This window comes from Bos indicus, chromosome 1 (genome assembly GCF_029378745.1).
Source record: "Bos indicus isolate NIAB-ARS_2022 breed Sahiwal x Tharparkar chromosome 1, NIAB-ARS_B.indTharparkar_mat_pri_1.0, whole genome shotgun sequence".
NCBI lineage: Eukaryota > Metazoa > Chordata > Mammalia > Artiodactyla > Bovidae > Bos > Bos indicus.
In genome coordinates, this window is record NC_091760.1 from 131217259 (window position 1) to 131235687 (window position 18429).

At 40.0% G+C, this 18429-nt stretch overlaps 1 protein-coding gene across 7 annotated transcripts in view; it reads right to left on the bottom strand.

Annotated features, from left to right (window-relative positions):
* ARMC8 (armadillo repeat containing 8) overlaps positions 1 to 18429 on the bottom strand; it is a 109081-nt gene that overhangs the window by 12400 nt on the left and 78252 nt on the right. For 4 of the 7 annotated variants that reach the window (XM_070794282.1, XM_019961996.2, XM_019961999.2 and 1 more), the window contains 8 exons: positions 14536 to 14618; positions 14143 to 14224; positions 10373 to 10459; positions 8008 to 8100; positions 7617 to 7658; positions 5543 to 5692; positions 4065 to 4160; positions 241 to 336 (listed from right to left, as the gene is read on the bottom strand). In XM_070794282.1, the coding sequence (XP_070650383.1) occupies positions 241 to 336; positions 4065 to 4160; positions 5543 to 5692; positions 7617 to 7658; positions 8008 to 8100; positions 10373 to 10459; positions 14143 to 14224; positions 14536 to 14618 (729 nt within the window). The remainder of the gene's footprint in view (positions 1 to 240; positions 337 to 4064; positions 4161 to 5542; positions 5693 to 7616; positions 7659 to 8007; positions 8101 to 10372; positions 10460 to 14142; positions 14225 to 14535; positions 14619 to 18429) is intronic. The other 3 variants (XM_070794293.1, XM_019962000.2, XM_019961987.2) reach the window with 1 other exon arrangement.

Consider the following 18429-nt stretch of genomic DNA (forward strand, 5'->3'; position numbering starts at 1 on the left):
CTGCAATCAGGTGACAGGGTGAAAAATGGGGTGATGAGTGGGAACACTGCCCAGTGGTACAAGCCTCAAGGGCTTGGTGGTGTTTCAGTTTTCAGGATGGAAGAGGATTTCTGGGATTGGTTACAGAGGACTGTATCCTTTGTTTAATTTCTGCACAATTTATTTCAAGCTAGCAGCGCTACCTGTCCTCGCCTTCTAATGTGCAGCTAGGGTAGAGTCATGCAAGGGACAAAGGCCTACCATATAATACTTGATTTTCTGCAGGATGTCATCATTGGTCATAATAAGTTCTTTTGCTGTTGTCCCATCTGCTATGTTGGCTAAGATGCACAGTGTCTGGAAAAGAACAAAGGGCGGGAGGAGGTCAGGAAAGTTCTGAAGTCCCCAGACTCAAGCTCTTTCAAGAACCTGGGCAATTTCCCACCTGCAGTACATGTTCCTGATTCTCACATGTTCCCCTCTGAATGCCCTGATTTCTTATCCCCTAACGTCACTGCCCAGAAAAGTAACCACACCTAAAAAAGTCTGCCTTAGGTAGACGAAAACCCAAATGCTTCAGAGGCTTCTTTCTAGGCATAAACCATCACTGCTAGGCAAAGGCAGCCATGGTCATGTTATCACATAAATCAAAGGGAAAATGTAATTTATTATTATTTTCTTGAAATTCTCATTTTTAAAAGGCACTCTTACTACTAACCCACAAGGTTTCTTCAAAGCAGTAGTCTCTTGAGTAGAAGCTTTGTAGGTGCTATAACTCCTCCTACTCCTCCTTCTAGATGCTACTTGTTTCCAAGCCCATGACCTTCTAGATAGAGACCTGACCCTGTCCATTAGCCTCATGAGATGAGGACCTCTTGACTTTTTGGAACCCTACCAGAGGAACAGAAAGGGAAGAAAAATGTGTGCAGGAGCTGGTCCAGGTTGGCCTAATGTGCAGGGTGGAGGGAGCCTGTGCCAGCTGGCACTCTTGAGGACGGTGCCCACCTTGGTACTGGAAGAAGAGCCTACTCTTGTCAGCTGTTACATCCTCACAGCCAAACCAGCAGGTAGCAGGGATTAAGGTAAAGGTGAAGGGCCTGTGGCAGGGATATTGAGCCAGTGCCAGCCCCAGCAATTCCACAAACACTGGCCGAGCACCTGTAATGTGCCTGAACTCCGCCCACTCCACTGGGCAACAGGCTGAGAGAGGAACAGGACAAACTCCCTAACTCCAAAGGCAAACACACAGTTACATTTCACTGTGGTGCAACTGAGGTGAAAGCAGAACTGAGAAAGCACCAAGTCCATCCGTGTGACAACACAAGGGCAGGGAAGGGCCAGGGAAGGTTTCTTGGAGGAAGTGGCACCAAGTCCACGAGCACAGTGAGGAATCTCTCAAAGAAAAGGGACCAGAGGCGGGGATGGGATCTGAATTCAAAAACATTTTCTCCAATTTTAACCTTTTTCTTTGCTAGACTTCAGTTTGTTAAGCTTACAGGTTATAGCTAATTGAAGAGGATGTTTTCTTCCTATGGCCCAAACCCTCAAATATCTTAAAGGGTATATGGTCTTATTTTTCCTGGGTTAACAACACCACAGTGATTAGACTGTTAAGGAGTGAGTACTGAGGTTGTCCCTAGGATACAGGAAACAGAAAATAGACCATTTATGATCCAAGGCATTGGGGGACTATTATTCCAGGGTGCTTAGATCATAATGAGGAGACCCTGATATGCCCCACAAGTGGGAGAGAGATGACCTGAGGAAGATGTCAGATTTCAGTGACCTGAAATCTGGTACATGGTGTGTCTGTCAGAAGTGTTGACAGGCACAACACCCTTGAATTTTTCAGGACTGAGGAGACAGCAAAGAGGAAAAACAGGATTGGACTCTTAACTATGGACAAGAATTTAGACTCACCTAGGGAAGAACTACCTCTCTCTTACCTACTAGGACAAGGGATAGAAGGGAGGATTTCAGGAAACAGCCCTCAGAATAGACTAGGCCAGCAAGATAGGTAAGTGATTCCCCTTCTTGCAGGTAAGAATACACCCATGCATCCTCAGGCTTGTCCAGCATGGCAGAGTGAGCTACAGTTCTGCTCTCAAGCCCACACACTCCTACTGTGAGTATTCTGATGGAGACAAGAAACCAAATCTTAAAGAGACTAAGTTAGTTCTTGGGCCAAGCCTATTTAACACATGAGCTAGGGAGCAGAGATAAAAGCAACACATACACACATCCAAGCTTTCATGTGAACAACTGGAAATCAATGATACAGAGTAGTAATCGGCAAATTATGGCCTGTAGGCTGAATCCAAAGCAACCCAATACCTGTTTTGGTAAATAAAGTTTTACTGGAAGACAGCCACATCTACTTGCTTACATAATGTTTATACCTGAATTCAGGTTACAACATCGCAGTTAAGAAGTTGCTACAGAGACTGTATAGCCTGCCAACTTAAAATATTTACCTTGCCCTTTGTAGAAACAAGTGTGCTAAACCCCTGAAATGGATAATGCAGTTTTAGTATGATGCTCAATAGGAGAGGTTAGAATGGAACACTTCTTGTGTTCCTGTTTTAAGGTCAGATATGTTCACTATCTTGATCACAGTGATTGTTTCATGGCATATACATATGTCAACTTATCACACTGTATGCTTTAAATATATGTACCTTATTATATATTCATATACCTCAATAAAATATAAAAAGAGAATGTATCTTTGATTCTTTTGAGAAGAATTAAACATCTAGCTAAAAAGCAGACAGTTTAAGCCTCCCCATAGTCACCCACACTTCCCATTACCCAAACCTGTGTGAGTAGGTATCACTGGATTCTACCAAAACACCTTATTGTTGTTGGTCTTTTCTTTTGCCCCCATCCGAATCTTGCCTCACCTTTCTACCTTGCTTCACTTTTCAAGTTAGTGGAATTCCATCTAGGTGAGCTTCTTCACAGACAAATTTCTATGCTCTCCATGTAGAATAGCTTATTTTGACCACTGTGTCTTTATTGTGTTCTAGAAATGAATCTCATTTACCCTAACTTCAGTGATGCCTACAAATTCATAGTTTTTCTGTGTTCAAATTTTGTTCATCACAAAACATAGTTGTTCGTTACTGAATTTCAATAAGAATCACCTAAAATGTCTGTCTAAAATCACTTTGTCAAATCTATCACCTTCTTTGCTCACAAATTCCAACAGAGCTCCCCAGTCCTACTACTCTTGCCTCCTGGACTGCTCTTCTGAAGCCTGATGAATTGCTTTAACTCAGGAACACAGAGGGTAAGGAAGTGGGCCCAACTCTCCACAGATGATCTTGGGCAAGTTTCTTCCATACATGTAAGTGTACAGCTCAATGAACTGTGAAATGAACACACCCACAGAGCCAACATTTAAGTCGGCAAGTTGAACATTACCATTATCTCAGATCTTGAGTTAAAAATATGTGTGCAGGTGACTTTTTCTTTTACGACAAAATGTCGTATATACTATGTTAAAATTCTTGTAATAAACCCCAGGAACTAGAGAAAAGTAATTCCCAAACTGTTCCCTAATGAACATACAGCCTCTGTACTTTTATGTCTATCCTAAACTTGCCCTATTGAAACACAACAGAAAGAAGGGGTATGAGATAGAAATAAGGAAGAAGGATGTATGAGAGTAAAGAAATAAAAGATGTCTTCAGCATAAGGGGGTTTTCATTAGGAAGTTGCAGGAATTTGGTTCAGAGCATAGTGATACAGAGGGCTAGAAATGTGAATCCTGGGAAAAGGATTCACTCTAAGATGGTCAGAGGCGTCCATCCCCATAGTGACAGACACTGTATATAGTGCATGACACAGGGTAAAACTATAGACTCTGCTCGTGTCTTCTTCCATTCCAGGAGGAAGAATTCTTGAAAAGAGTTTCAGGGATGGTGGAGGGTCTTTTCCTTCAGACCCTTCCTGTGTCTACAGCACTTCTGAACTCAGCACCGTCTTTTGCAACAGAGTGACTCAGGAGGTTCCTAACTACTATTCCTCTTGGTACTCACACTCAAAAGATATTCCTCAAAAAAACAAGGGGGAACACATACCTGCTCTTTGACTTCAATGTTATGCTCCCCTTCCAAAATAAGAGTGACGGCTTGCATAATTTGCTTTCCGTGAGTGCTCATTATTTTATCTATGTGCTGCAAAACAATGGGAAATCCACAATTATCATCTGGAGAACAAAGAAAAAGACAATAGGAAAGAACAGAAGGCTTCCAAAAGTTAAACATTACAGGGCAGTACACAATTGCTTCATAGAGAACACCATGAGTATAGGACCAGAGGCCACAGAACCCTGTTTACAAGTATGTTGTTGCTGTTCAGTCGTTGTGTCCAACTCTTTGCAACCTCATGGACGGCAGCAGTCCAGGCTTCTCTGTCCTCCGTTATCTCCCAGAGTTTGCTCAAATTCAAGTCAATTTATTGCATGCTGACGATATATTGTTTTGTTTTTTTTTTTAATAAAAAAAAAATTGAAGGTTTGTGGTAACCGTGTGGAGCAAGTCTATTGGTGCCATTTTTCCAACAGCATTATTTTTTAATTAGGGCATGTTAACAATACATTTTCTTCTTAAGACATAATGCTTAACAGACTATAGCACAGTGTAAATATAACTTTTACATGCACTGGGAAATCAAAAAAATTCTTGTGACTTGTTTTACTGCAGTGGTCTGGAAACCAAAACCAGCAGTATCTCCAAGGTGTGCCTGTATTATGTTGTGAAGCTATATTTTGCCTTCAATTTTTTGCTGTTGATGACTTCAAGATGAAGATAGCAGACACTTGGCCTGACAGAATATAGAACTGCAATCACTGAGGATTCTTGAGCCCAAAGATACTAAATAGTAAGGAAGCTAAAAAGTGGATTGGGGAGGAGGAGAAGCCAGGGACCTGGAAAATATGGTGTAGATTTACTAATACGCTTTTGGGGCACAAATGTACAGAAAGGACTCAGAACAAAAGTGATGCACACAGAAGGGAACCACCCATGTTTATCTGCCTGAAGGCCACTGACCCTGCTGTTTGGGGAACATTAGAGAACAGCAAGAAAGACCCCACAACAAGGCTCAGCCTCTCCTGCTCTGACATATGCCCACTGCTCTCCAGGCTGACACCTCTAGAGGTCAGTCCAGTCAATGTGGGCAAGGAGATGGCACTGAGGAGTCTACCAAGGGACAGAAGCTCAGGCCCCAGAGATAAGAGATTTAGGCAGATGAGAAAACCCATTCTGGCTGGCAAACCAAGTCAGAATAAAGCAACAAAGGCAGGCTCCCATCTAGCATGTAGGACCAAGAGGGGGAGACAGGACAGGCATGCAGGAGTGGAGGCCACATGGTGAAGCAGCTCCAGAACATCTAGGAAGGTGCCAGGTCTAAATATCAACTCCTGGCTTCTTTGGCAAGGGGCATGCCTTGGATCATAACTTCTGGGCAGATGTTGATGGGAGCAGAGAGGCAGGGCAGTGCTCTGTAATGTATATGCCAGGCTAGTTAATCTGGAAACTCGGGTGATTTTACTTACAGGGCGAGTAGAGAGTAGGTTTCTAAGAAGTCCCAATGTCTTCATCAGCACATTCAAATCTGAATCTGATAATAACCGGAAGAGCTGTTCAGTACTCAAGCTTCGCAAAATATCTGCTTTTATTTTTTGTTCAGCCTGAAATGCCATATTCTGGAAGGATTAAAGAAGTTTCAAGAATCACATCTACATTTGCTTTATTAAATTATATTTTAATAGTAATTCTAATAATTTTCAAGTATAAACAGAATCTGCAGAAAATCCTTAAGGATAAGCCACATTATTTTTATAATTCCTGTTAATCACCTATAATTCTGTCTGTCAAGAGAAAAGTTAACTGTCACTCCTATACATACTCCTCAATGAGAAATATGACCACTTTCTGACATGGCATCTTCATGTCTTAAGACTTCTCAAATAAATACAAAACCTACTATTATAATTTTTAAATTTTCATTTATTTAGTTCAATTTATTTAAACTACAAAAACAAAACAGTTCACCCATTTCTCCCACCCCCACCCCCACCTCTGGAACCACCAATCTGTTCTCTGTATCTATGAGCTTGGTTATTATTTTCGAGAATACCCTTCTGGCTATCAAGTTGCTTTCCGTGTACTTCAATAACAAAATGACTGCTAACAACTATACTGTGACAAGTACTTTGAGAAAGACTTAAAGCTACTCCTCTATTATGCATGAAATAAACAGCGGGTTTTGTTAACTTTACTGGCACAAACCACCTACTGCATTCACAGTTCTCTGGTACTGCTGATATGGCTGGCCAAACCATGCAGGAGGTTCTCGGGGGCGGAGGGGAGAGATGTACCCAAGACCAGCAGCCCCAGATGGCCAGGAGCTATTTTGCTCCTTTTTCTCCTTTCTGGACATATTATAGATTACCCTAGCTTAACCTGAAGCTATAACAACATGTCTGAAGGGAAAAAAAAAAGGCAAATTCCAAATAATTCATAAATCAACTTCTGGTTTAAAAATCTCTTGTAAACTAGAGACTTAATATAATATGTGGTTATTGCCCTCCAGGAACTTTTTGAAATGAAGGATCCAAGACATATGAAAGATGAAATTCCGAATATAGGCAACATGTCAGAGCAAAAAGAGTACTGGGTTGGGTGTCAAGAAACCCAGGCCAAAGAGAATTCCAAGGTTTTATACTCTGTGAATCAGAACATAACAGCTGGTAATAAGGAGACTGATGAGAAGACAGTTAATATGAATTTGAAGAGTGGGCTAAGTTTAGTTTTCAGCATTAAAACTGTACTTGTCAGAGAGCCCTCAAATGAAGTCCCATTAGCCACTGAAGTGACAATCTGGGAAACAGGGAACAAGTCTACCTGGATATGCATATTCCAAAGCAACCTCTTCTGTGACGGGAGCTGAAACCATGAGCGCAGATGAAGTCCCTGAAACTATAGTGTAAAGGGAAGTGGAAACTGGGAAACGAAATTTGGGGGAGTGTCTCGAGAAAAAGCTTGAAAAGGAGGCTGAGTACAAAGTGAGGGGGAAAAAAATTCCTGGGAAAGAGTTTCAAGAAAGAGAAGTCCAAAAGCTGTTAAGTTAAGAAGAAAAATAACTGAATCTGATACACTCAGTGCTTTCCTGAAAGACGATTATTTCCATCCCAAAATTTGGGTGAAAAGACAGCAGACACAGCACAGTACCAGAGGATGAACATGGGCCGGGGACAGGCCCAGAACCCGTTTCTAGCATATATTAGCTGTGAGGCCTTAGATGATTCATTTACCCTCTAAATTCCATTTTCTCAATTGCAAGGTGAATCAATACCAATATAATGTAAAATAAAAATTACAGATAGAAAATATAAACTCTTAGCTTAGTTTCTGGCATATTGGATTGAATTATTAACTGCTATAATTATGTTTAAAAAACTCATGTAGAATTATGATTTTCAATTTCAATAGATTTTATTTGAAAAAATTTTAAGGAAAAATGGTTTTCTGACTTCATAGTTACACAGTTTTAGAATTCAGATTATTACAAGTTATTCACTAGAAACTGCTAAGAAATTATTGAGCATGTATACCTAACTCTCTTACCTTGGGCAAGCTGTTCAACCACTCTGTGCTTAGTTTTCTCATCTGTAAAATACGTATACTCTAGCTTACTTCACAAAGACGTTTTAAAGGAGACACAAAACCACCCTGCAAAGTACGTAGCTCTACACAGATATCAATGAGTTCATGATGAAGAAAACTTTTTCCCCCAAATTCTACTTTTCTTAATAAATAGGAGAACCAAGGAACACAGTGGCCATGAAACTTGCTTATATTCAAATCTGAAAGGTGAATGAAATCTTTTAGGTCCTAGGTCTTCATAAAACTGAGCCAAAAGAGTTAAGATTTTAAAAAAGAAAATTTCAGACACTCCAAATAAAACATTCTTTAGTTTTAACTTCAGTAACTGCTTTCTCCTCTTTGTGAAACATACCATTAAAGCCCAAATTCCATTCACTCGTAAAGCAGGATTTTCACTTTGGGTTAGTCCACAAAGTAGCTCTACAGCTCCTGATTCTAAAATTGGCTGTGATTGGAAAGGAGAAAAAACAGTTTTAAAGACAGGTTTGTAAATGAAGTGTATATAATATACACAGCCTGGCACTCTGCCTACGATTTCTTTCCTCCTGTTACCAATTCCAAGCAACCTTCACAAGGCAGGGAGTGAGGTGGCTACAAAAATCACCTTGAGAAGGGCAAGTGTAGGGACAATGACTCTGTCACAGATCCAAAAGCCAAAGTAAAGCCTGTTGTCTCCTTTTTCCCTGTAGTCCTGAAAGACTCAGGAGATAGCCCACTTCTGTGTACGTTGACTCTTGCCCTTGTGATCTGTTACCTAGTTCCACACGCTCCCTGCCCTCCTCTGAGACAGCCACTCCCTGCTCTGCGGCAGCATGTGTGCCAGTGTTCTTCACAAACTGTGACTACGAAGTGACATGGTTGGTTTAGAACAGAACTAACTTCCTTCCAAATTGTTAACCTTATTCATCAATGTGCTGCAGAATTCAGCTTTTGGAACTACTTTCAGGACTACCTATCAATTATACAAGCAAAATAGTCTTGTACTTTTATAGTCAAGTATAGGTATAAATATTTAGTCAAATATTTTAGGTATTAAATGTGATACATTTTATACCTAAAATAGCATGTGTTAGTCTGACGACTTGCTTTATTTATGGTATTTGGCTGAAAATAGGTTTTGATAGTTTCTAAAAAATTCAAACCTTAGAGGACTGATTTACCATCACCAGCGAATGCTTGAAAGGTCTATTTTTGAAGTGGGTTCTAGAAATGTCTTAAGCAATTCAGACTTGCATACTAAGACAAAGGTCAGTGCCTTTCAAGATGACATATTTGAAGAAAAATACACTTTACTAGTACAAACTGTACAGTTGAAAAAAAACTTTTTATTTTAAAATAAGTTTAAACTTACAAGGTAGCAAGACCAATTTAAGGAACTTCCATATATTCTTTTTCCAGACTCACCAATTTTTAACATGCTGCCATACTTATCATCATATCTTGCATTCTACACACCCATATCCACATTATTTACCCTTTTTATGAACCATTTAAAAGTAGAATGAAAACATCATGCCACTTTACCCTGAATACCTCAATGAGTATTTCCTAAGATCAAGGATATTCTCTTAGATAACCATAGAACAGTTACCAAATTCAGAAAAACTGATAGTAAAACAATACTTTTATTAAAACTAGTCCATATTCCAGTTGTGTCAACTAGCCCAATAAATGCTTATACCATTTCCTTCCCTTCCAGTTAAGAATCCAGTTTACTTTTAATACTAAAAAATCAATCATGTTAATGACTCTACACCAGAGCCCATCTACCTTCCTTTCTAGCTAAATATTCTGAAGGTAGCTGTTCAGGATGATTAAAAGTGTCACACTGACTGCAACCACATCATCCTCAGCAGAGATAGGTGCTCTGGTGTCCTATCCTGCCTCCCCTTCTTTCAGAACAACTACCAGTCTCTCCCACTTTGTCCCAAGATTTCCGCTTGCTGAATGACGGTCTCTGAACCACCACCTCATTACTAATGTCTTCCTAAACACCAGTCAAAAGTCTGAAGTATTACAGTGCAGGAAAGAAATTCACCAAAATGGGACACTAAATGCACTTAGTAACGCATGGTGTCCAAACCTAGCTCGTGACTAGGCAGACCAGAGACATTTCAACACTGTAAAACTAATTCTATCAGGTAACCTCTTCCCTTTATTAAAATTTATTTCCATTTTCTCTATCATAAAAACAATGCATGCACAAACAATGTATAAAATGCATATAAGGGGGAAAAAAAATCCCAAATGTAAACCCTCCCTAAATAAGTACCATTAACATTAAAAAGATTACTTTTCAAAATAAAGCTTAAAAAAAAAAAAGATTACTTTTCAGTGCCAGCAGTTATCTCCTTGCAATGCCATGTAATCTTGGTTTACAAAATTGGGTCTTAATTTATTCTTTAGTAAATATAATTTGAAAATAGTCTATTACTTGTGTAATTATTTTCTATATTTACAATTTTAGACAGTTCAGATTGACTATAAGCTATAATATCTTTGAAATAAGCTGCATATGCCAGGCAGAGAAGGGCTAACAGGGAATGACAGCTATATTTTAAAATTAATTTAATGCCCCCCAACATCTAAACATCCAAACAATTCAGAAGTAGTGTTAAACCCCGAGCCTCAAATTTTAATGTCAACTACTGTGAAAATTATTTAACTAAGCTCTAGACTGGGCAGAAGTCATCTAGGAAGAGAAAATCAACACTAACCTCTTTGCTTGGAGAAAATTCAAGAAGGAGATTACATAGCATGGACGATGCTACTACTAGGATTTCATCTGGTGCATTTTGTAAAACCTATGGAATTTAAAAAAAAAGGATACTATTAATAGTTTGCAATCGTGCAGGTGAGATCATCAGAATAAATGAGAACAAAAACAATTTATCTTTTAATCTGATTTCTCATCTTGGAGAGAGAGGAAAGATCCACCTGACACTGAGTGAGACTTCACCTAGTGCTGTCATGATGACTGACCAAGGCCCTCAGGTCTGTCTTGCTGGAGAACTACAGCTCACTGCTACATGGAAAAGGAGACAGACACGAGTTAGGATGGGGTGCTCTGGTTTGAAGACCAGAGAACTGCTCTGAGGCAAGTTAACCCAGTTGATTCCACCACATCAGGCACTTAGGAAACCACAGAACTGCCCGAGGGCCTGAGCCTTTCCATTGCTTCTGGAAGGACCTGTCTGAACAGGAATGTGGATGGATCAAACTATGACACAGGAAGAGCAAGGTGAAGAATTGGTTCTCAGGACTGGAATCACATGGTCCTGACCGTCACTCCTCCACTTATTAGACACGTGAACATAAACACATTTCTTAACCTGTCTGAGACTTCGCAACACTTCCTTGATGGGAATATTTAAGATTAAATGTCATTTGCTGAATAAGGGAAGTGGCATAGCATGGACGTAAGAACGCAGAATGCCTGAATGCAAATTTCAGTTCAATTACGTAATAAGTTTCTGAATTCCTTGCCTGTAAAATGAGGATAATAACAGAGTCTGCTTCAGGGATTTGTATGAAAATTAATACATAAAAAGATTTTAGAGCAGAAACTATCACACAGTAATGGCTACATAAAAATAAGGTTTTAAAGAAGGTAACTCCTTGCCATAATTGCTATCAGACACAATATCAGACTCATACAAGTTATACAGCAAACTATCATGGACTCTTGCTGAACTTAGAGAAAACAACACAGCATGATGACAAAGGTTAATTGCTGTTAGCTATTATCAGAACCCCTTCCTTCTAGATTCAAAGAGAGAAGGCTTCATAAGCACCACCAGTTATATGCCATATCCACTTCAAAGAAATCCTTTGCACTTGGAATCAGACCAGGATCAGGCTTATGACCCCAAAAGGAATCCTAGGAGTTCTAGTTACACAAAATGAAAATGGATCATTAAAAAAAAGAAAAAATTTGGAGAGTTAAATGATTATCTGCTTTCTTCAGCTAAATCAAGTCTGAAGTTCCCATGTTAAGAATAAACAAGAATTACAAAATCGAAGCAATTCTCCTAAAATACTGTGTTTTAAGTCTCCTGTGAATTGTTAGCTGGGTGATAAAGATCAAATCTCATATACTATGCTGGCCAATCTCTGTGTTCGCCATAATCTACTCTAAGACTCTGTTCACCCTTCCCTTCCCTTGCCATGTCCTTCCTACATCTCTATCCATGCTTTAAAGTCATCTTCTTCCAGAAGCCCTTCCAAAAAGAAGTCATTCTATCTTCCTGAGTCCACTGCTATTGTCTGTGACCTCTCTTAGGGCCCGTATTACTGTCCACTATTCAAATTCTTTGTGCAGCCCTGCCAATCTCCTTTCCTACTTACAAACTAAAGCTTTTTGAAAGAATAATCTATAATAATATCTATAGTTTAATTTATCCAGGCCTAAGTGGCACTGCACAAAGTGGGCACTCAAAGAACGCTTATGAATTAAGAGAAATAATGATTTTCCAAAATTATACTACTTAGAATCATTGGTTGAAATAAGTGAATGCCAAACAAGGCTTTAAAAAGTTGCTTTGTTTCTTGTCTATGTGTTCAGGAATTTACAATAATATGAATTCAGGGTAGTGTATTTTGGGAGGAAGGGACGTTCTGTGTCTTGTTAAGAAAAAAAAAATGACTTTCAAAATGTGTATTTTGTAAAAAAGAACCATTAATAAATAGTTACTACTTGTTTCACAAAGTTGCTTTACTTTTATGATTCATTTAAAAAAATATTATTTGTTTTACAGAGATTCATGTGCTTTTACCAAGTTTTATTCTCAAATTAGATAACACTAAATGATAAAACAGAAGACATGCTAGAAAAATTCAAGAAATTCTTGAAAGCAGTATCAGATATAACTTACGAAATTTAGAAGCTGACATCCAACACTGACCAAATAGAATTTCACCAAAATAAGAACAAAAAATAATCCATAAATGAAAGTTTTAGTTAAAACTGAATGCCTACTCTTCTATAGTTTGCTAATCAACATTTAAAAACAACAGACAAGAAAAAGGGGGAAAAGAATCAATAGACATGCAAGCAATCTCTGAACTAAAAAAAACCTAAAAGTACCTGAAATAAATCACTCATTTACTTTCAGGGATTTAATACTATACTTTAAATGTGCAAAACAGTAATAGTTTGATGGTAATTATACCCACATGTACCCAAGTGCACAAATCCTTTTAGACTGCTCACCCAACTTGTGCCCAGGCAGAACTAGTCAGAAACCACTTCTGATTCATATGATAGAGGGGTACTAAGCTGAGCAATCAGAATGAGCAATGAGCAATGGCTCCAGAGAAAATATCTGGAAGCTATTTTGGGAAATAGTAGAGCACTTAAAAAAAAATCTTGAATGGACAGAATCAATAAACTAAGATGAAGCTGCTACAAAAAAGGTGAAATCTAAGAACAAGAAAGAGTGGCAACAGTAAACTCCCTTTCCTGGGGAAGGCACTGGCCCAACCCTTCCAGCTGGTGCCCAGCTTCCACCCGGTGCCCACGGCGCACCCTCCACCACAGTCCTGAAGGCGGCTCAGTCCTCCTTCACACACCACACGTAATGTTTCTGCTCTTCAGGCTATTCCTCTCTAGGAAATCCTCCTGCCTTCCTTCTGCCTTCAAAGTCACTTTATAATCTGACAGAAGCCTCCCCCGACTATTCTGACTAAGTCTACCACACAGAAGCCTCTACTGTAACTGAGGCTTTAAGGTGAGGGCAAGAGCTCTGTAGTACAAATTTTTGGTAGACTTACTGTGCCCAGAGGCTTTCACAGTAGGTACTAAAAAGCAAAACAAAAAGCAAAAAACTTAGACAAAAAAAATCTGCAGATCAAACGCAAAGTATACAGTTGCTTAAAAAAAAAGAAAAAAGATGGTGAGACCACAGTGACCTGTGGTTCTGTAATGTATGAGGGATAACATTATTAGCAGAAACCTGATGCATATTCTAAGTCTCAATTCAGATAATTCTTTCACCTAAACCACCCTTTTTTGTGTGTGTACCCTCAAAGGAAAGACCTTTAGGTCTTAACAAAGAAGTCTTTCTGGAATGGAGAGGCAGGAAGTAACAACTTTTTAAAAATATTAAGGGAGTGCCAAAAGACTAAGAACAGGTTATATCTGTAAATGGCTGATTCCTTTCTTTTTTAACAACTAAAAATCACAAAGACGACTCTGGATCTAAGTCTAAAGTGTAATACTAGTCACGGAGGAAGATCCGATGAATAACTGAAGTTTTATTTAATGCAAGAAAGCCAGGTGTGGACTTCCCTTGTCACACGAGATGCTGACCTCAGAAACACAGTCCGCCTGTTCTAAAGAGGCTTAGAACATAGATCGGAGGAGGTAAATGTTCACAACGCTTTAACATAAAAATCAGACACACTCCTAGGTCAGGGAGAGCTGTCAGCTACCTTGCCCACTAATGGCTCTGCGGGAATAGGTGTGGACTTGATGTTTTCTTCTTACCTTCATTAAAGGTTTCCACACGGCATGATCCTGGAAACTGGTTCGAAGCTGCTGCACAGATCTAGATAAACTGTGCAAACATCTACAAAGAATAATCAAAATTAGCTTCACAAGAAGCCAAAACTTTTCCTTTTAAAACACACTGCTGGGCATTGCACAATTACTAATATACATTTCAAGTTTATCTACACACAGCGTTAATTCAACTACTTCAGGACTTCATGGGCTTTTCAAGCTAGTTTCTCTGTTAAATAGTGTTACACACTGTATGAATTCACCTGAGAATACTGTCAAGTAACATTTGGATTCTGTGCTTACTCGGTGAAGGTCCGGAAAGGAAAAAGGTTAAACACATGGCAAAGGATTTTTATTCAGGCCATTTAAAGCTCATACCTGACGGCAGCTAACCGCACCTTGACACTAGACTCAGACAAGCCAGTCACAATTCGGTCCATCATATTTTCAGTGTCAATGATCTGGAGAAAAAGGTTAATGCTGCATAAATAACAACACGAAGATGACAAACTTCACTGCTTGTAAATGCAAGTATGTTAATGTCCATTTTACGCTTAATGCTGTTTTTAGCAAGAGTTTTGGCCTCTGGAACAATCACTTTGCAGTGGGGGCAGACAGCTGATCAGAAAGGTGTGACTACCCCACCAAGGAACTGCCAGGCGGAATGGTAGGCGTAAAGGGCAGATTATGTTTTCTTTATTTTTAAAGACACTTAAAACAATAATTACATGTGATAAATATTGTGGTGGTGTTGCATAAATAGTTTTGAGAAAAAGCAAGATATAACTGAACTACCATTGGGCAGGTTCCTGCCAGAGTGAATTTCTCGAAAAATCATGGTCCACACTCAGTCCTTAAGAAATCTGTGGGTTTCTGACAGAGCCATCCTGTGGCCACTCTCTTACCAAGCAAACTGAAACTAAGCTAAATATTTAGAAAAGTAATCTTTGCCAACTTTCATTGTAGCACTAAGTCCTGCTACTTGTAATCATTACAGTCATGAAGCTTTATTATTTTTTAAATTTAGGAAAAAGAAAGCCTATGATTTTCCAATGTAGAGGCACAAAATAGTATGTGGAAGAAATTAATTTGTGTGGTCCTATGAAAAAACAGCATATTAGAAAAAAAGCTAATGCAATCACAACACAAATATTAACAAAAACAACTACTATTTGTTGAGCACTTCTATGTGGCAGGCATTGTGCTAGTAAGTATGTTACATTCTGAGAATTAAGCCTTTTGTAGGCATTATTATTCCCCATCAGCACATTAGGAAATTGAGGATTCTAGATAACTGAGAGTTTGCCTAGCATCACAGAGCTGAGATAGGAATCCAGGCATCAGACTCTGGAGTCCTCATGCGCAGCCACACTTGTAATACTGCCATGGTTAGAGAAGGGGTGGGTCTGTGCTCATCAGGTAGCTCCCAGTGCGGGCAACACAACTGGAGTCATTATTTTCACCCGGGAGAACACCCGGTTGGGCAAACACGTACAAAGATCACCTGTGGAGTTTAACAAATTCCCAGGCCAATTAAATCGGATTCTCTGTGCTGGGCCCAGGCACCCGTATGTTTTTAGAAAGCTCCTCAGAGTCCAGTGTGCAGCAAGGTTGAGCGCCACTGACCTAGGCTAAAATGAGAGGCGTTAGAAGCCTGCCCTCAGAACAGGACAGGATGGGAAATCTCAGGATGTTCAAGCCAAACGGGACGAGAAGAATTGAAATGAACGGTGCCTGGGGGAAATCTCAGGATGTTCAAGCCAAACGGGAAGAGAAGAATTGAAATGAACGGTGCCTGGGAGAAAGACCATCGACTATTAAGAACAGGCAACCACACTGCAGTCATAGGGCAGGAGGAATGCTCATTTTAAAAAAGAAAAAAAAGGTAATGATTTGCAGGTTCCAAAGTGGCTGATGAAAACTTACATGTTGATCTATTTCTCAGCCTAGATCAGACCTCATCTCATCCTTACCTTTGTGTCCTCCCTGTCATCTCCAGCCCCTGAACACCACCCTTCTCACTGTCTATCAACCTGACCCTCATATATCTTCTCTTTGACCTGGATGTCATGCTCAGATACTCCACATATTAATTAGACTCCTTTCCACTGTCCTCCCACCACTCAGTTCTGTTGCAGATCCCAAAATGCTGACTATTTACAATAGCTAGGACATGGAAGCAACTTAGATATTCACAGAAAGATGAATGGATAAAGAAGATATGGTACATATATACAAGAGAATATTACTCAGCCATAAAAAGGAACAAATTTGAGTCAGTGGTAGTGAGGTGGATGAGCCTAGAGCCTGTTATACAGAGTGAAATCAGAAAGACAAAAACAAATACTGTATATTAACACATAAATATGGAATCTAGAAAAATGGTACTGATGAAAACTATTTGCAGGGAAGCAGTGGAGATGCAGATGTAGAGAACAGACTTGCAGACACAGCAAGGAAAGGAGTGGGTGGGACGAATGGAAAAAGTAACAATGACATATACATTCTATTATGTGTAAAACAGATTACTAGTGGGAAGCTGCTGTATAGCACAGGGACCCCAGCCTGGCACTCTGTGATGGCTGAGAGGGGTGGAATGCGGGGAGGAGAGAGAGGCTCAGGAGGGAGGCAACTTATGTATACTTAATGGCTGATTCTTGTTGTTGTATGGCAGAAACCAAGAACATTGTAAAGCAATTTTCCTCCAATTAAAAATAAACAAACAAAAAACCCTGCTGATATTAGAATAAAAAACCCACCAACCCTGCCTGCCTGGTCCCAGGGCATGCCACCCTGGCTCACGGTGGGCCCACGAGCCTCGCACTCCGATGCAGGAGACACCGTTTTTCTCACAATGTTTATCTCCTCCTTCTAGTGCTTCTATTCTCCCTCATACCCTCAGTCCTTCTGTGCTCACCTCATTCTCCAGGGACACTGCTTTCTTTCTGGGACACAAGTTGCCTCAACTTCCTTCTTCTCATTAACATGTCTCCATACTTTTCTTCACTCCTGTTGAGGCTGGGTACTTCCAGCTCAAAGCCCTTCTCGCTTCTCCACTCCTCTTCTTCTATCTTTACTCTGCTCTACCCCACTGAGTCCCCTTCCTACGTCTGCCCCACTGCCCATTCCCACTTCTATTTAAAAGACGTAAGTGCCCAAACTTTAGACTTTTCACCCCTTCCCTTCCTTAAATGGACATGCATCCCAAAGCTCTGTTCATCCTCACTCTACATAAATGAAAAGGCTGTGACTTTGAAATCAGCTTGATATGGATACTTGCTTTTCCTGAACTTTAGCTTCATATTCCTAACTGCCTGCTCAATGCAAACTTAGTTTCCATGAAATCTAACCCATTATGTCCCACACTGAGTTATCTTCCCTCCTAAATGTGCTCGTTCCTCATGTCTGTCTCTGTCACTCTGTTAAAGGTGTTATTATTCTCCCCATCACCCAGGCGCTACATTTGTTAATTCTGATTTCATCTCTTCCTGAACACCCAATCAAGTGATTTTGCACTCTACACCTTTTATTCATTCTCTTACTGATCTCACTCCAAAAAACTTATTAGGACCTTATTAGTATTTCTTTGGGATTACAGCCTTTCCCAAGTTATCTCATCTTCTGTGCTACAGCAGCTGTCAAAGACTGCTTGACTGACAGGTCCCTTCAATCAGGCACTAGCCACTGTTCTTGACAAAGGCAAGGCCAAACCACGGGCCTTTGGCACGGGAAGGAAATTAGAAGTTGGGGCAAAACTCTGGGCACTGAACAGCTAGATGCAGAAGTCCGAAAGCTCCTCCATGACTTGGGAAGTAATTCCTACTTAAGAATAAGGGATAACTTGGGAGAAACAGTTCCCTGTATTGAGTGTAATCACATTACCAGAAAATAAAGTGTTGAGGGCTGGGAAAGGCGCAGGGGCAGGGACACCTGATTACGCTCCAAGACCCGAGAAATACTATTAGACTGGCTCTGCTGCTTAAGAAACCTGGGCACAGTAAATACAGACGTGTTAGAGGCTCCTGGACAATATTTATTGGCCACATCCCACCAAAGATGGAAATCTGCCAAGGCACAGGACAGGTGTAGTAGTCATGTAGACATACAGATCCATTCCTGCGTCTGAGCAACTCGCTTGACCTCTCTGGGCCTTCAGGAAAATGAGGGGATGCAACAATAATTATTTTACTTCCAATTCTTTGAAGTTAGGGAAATAAAAATCGTATAAGTCTGTCTGGGCAAAACTGCAGTGATGTTCAGAAATGACATGGG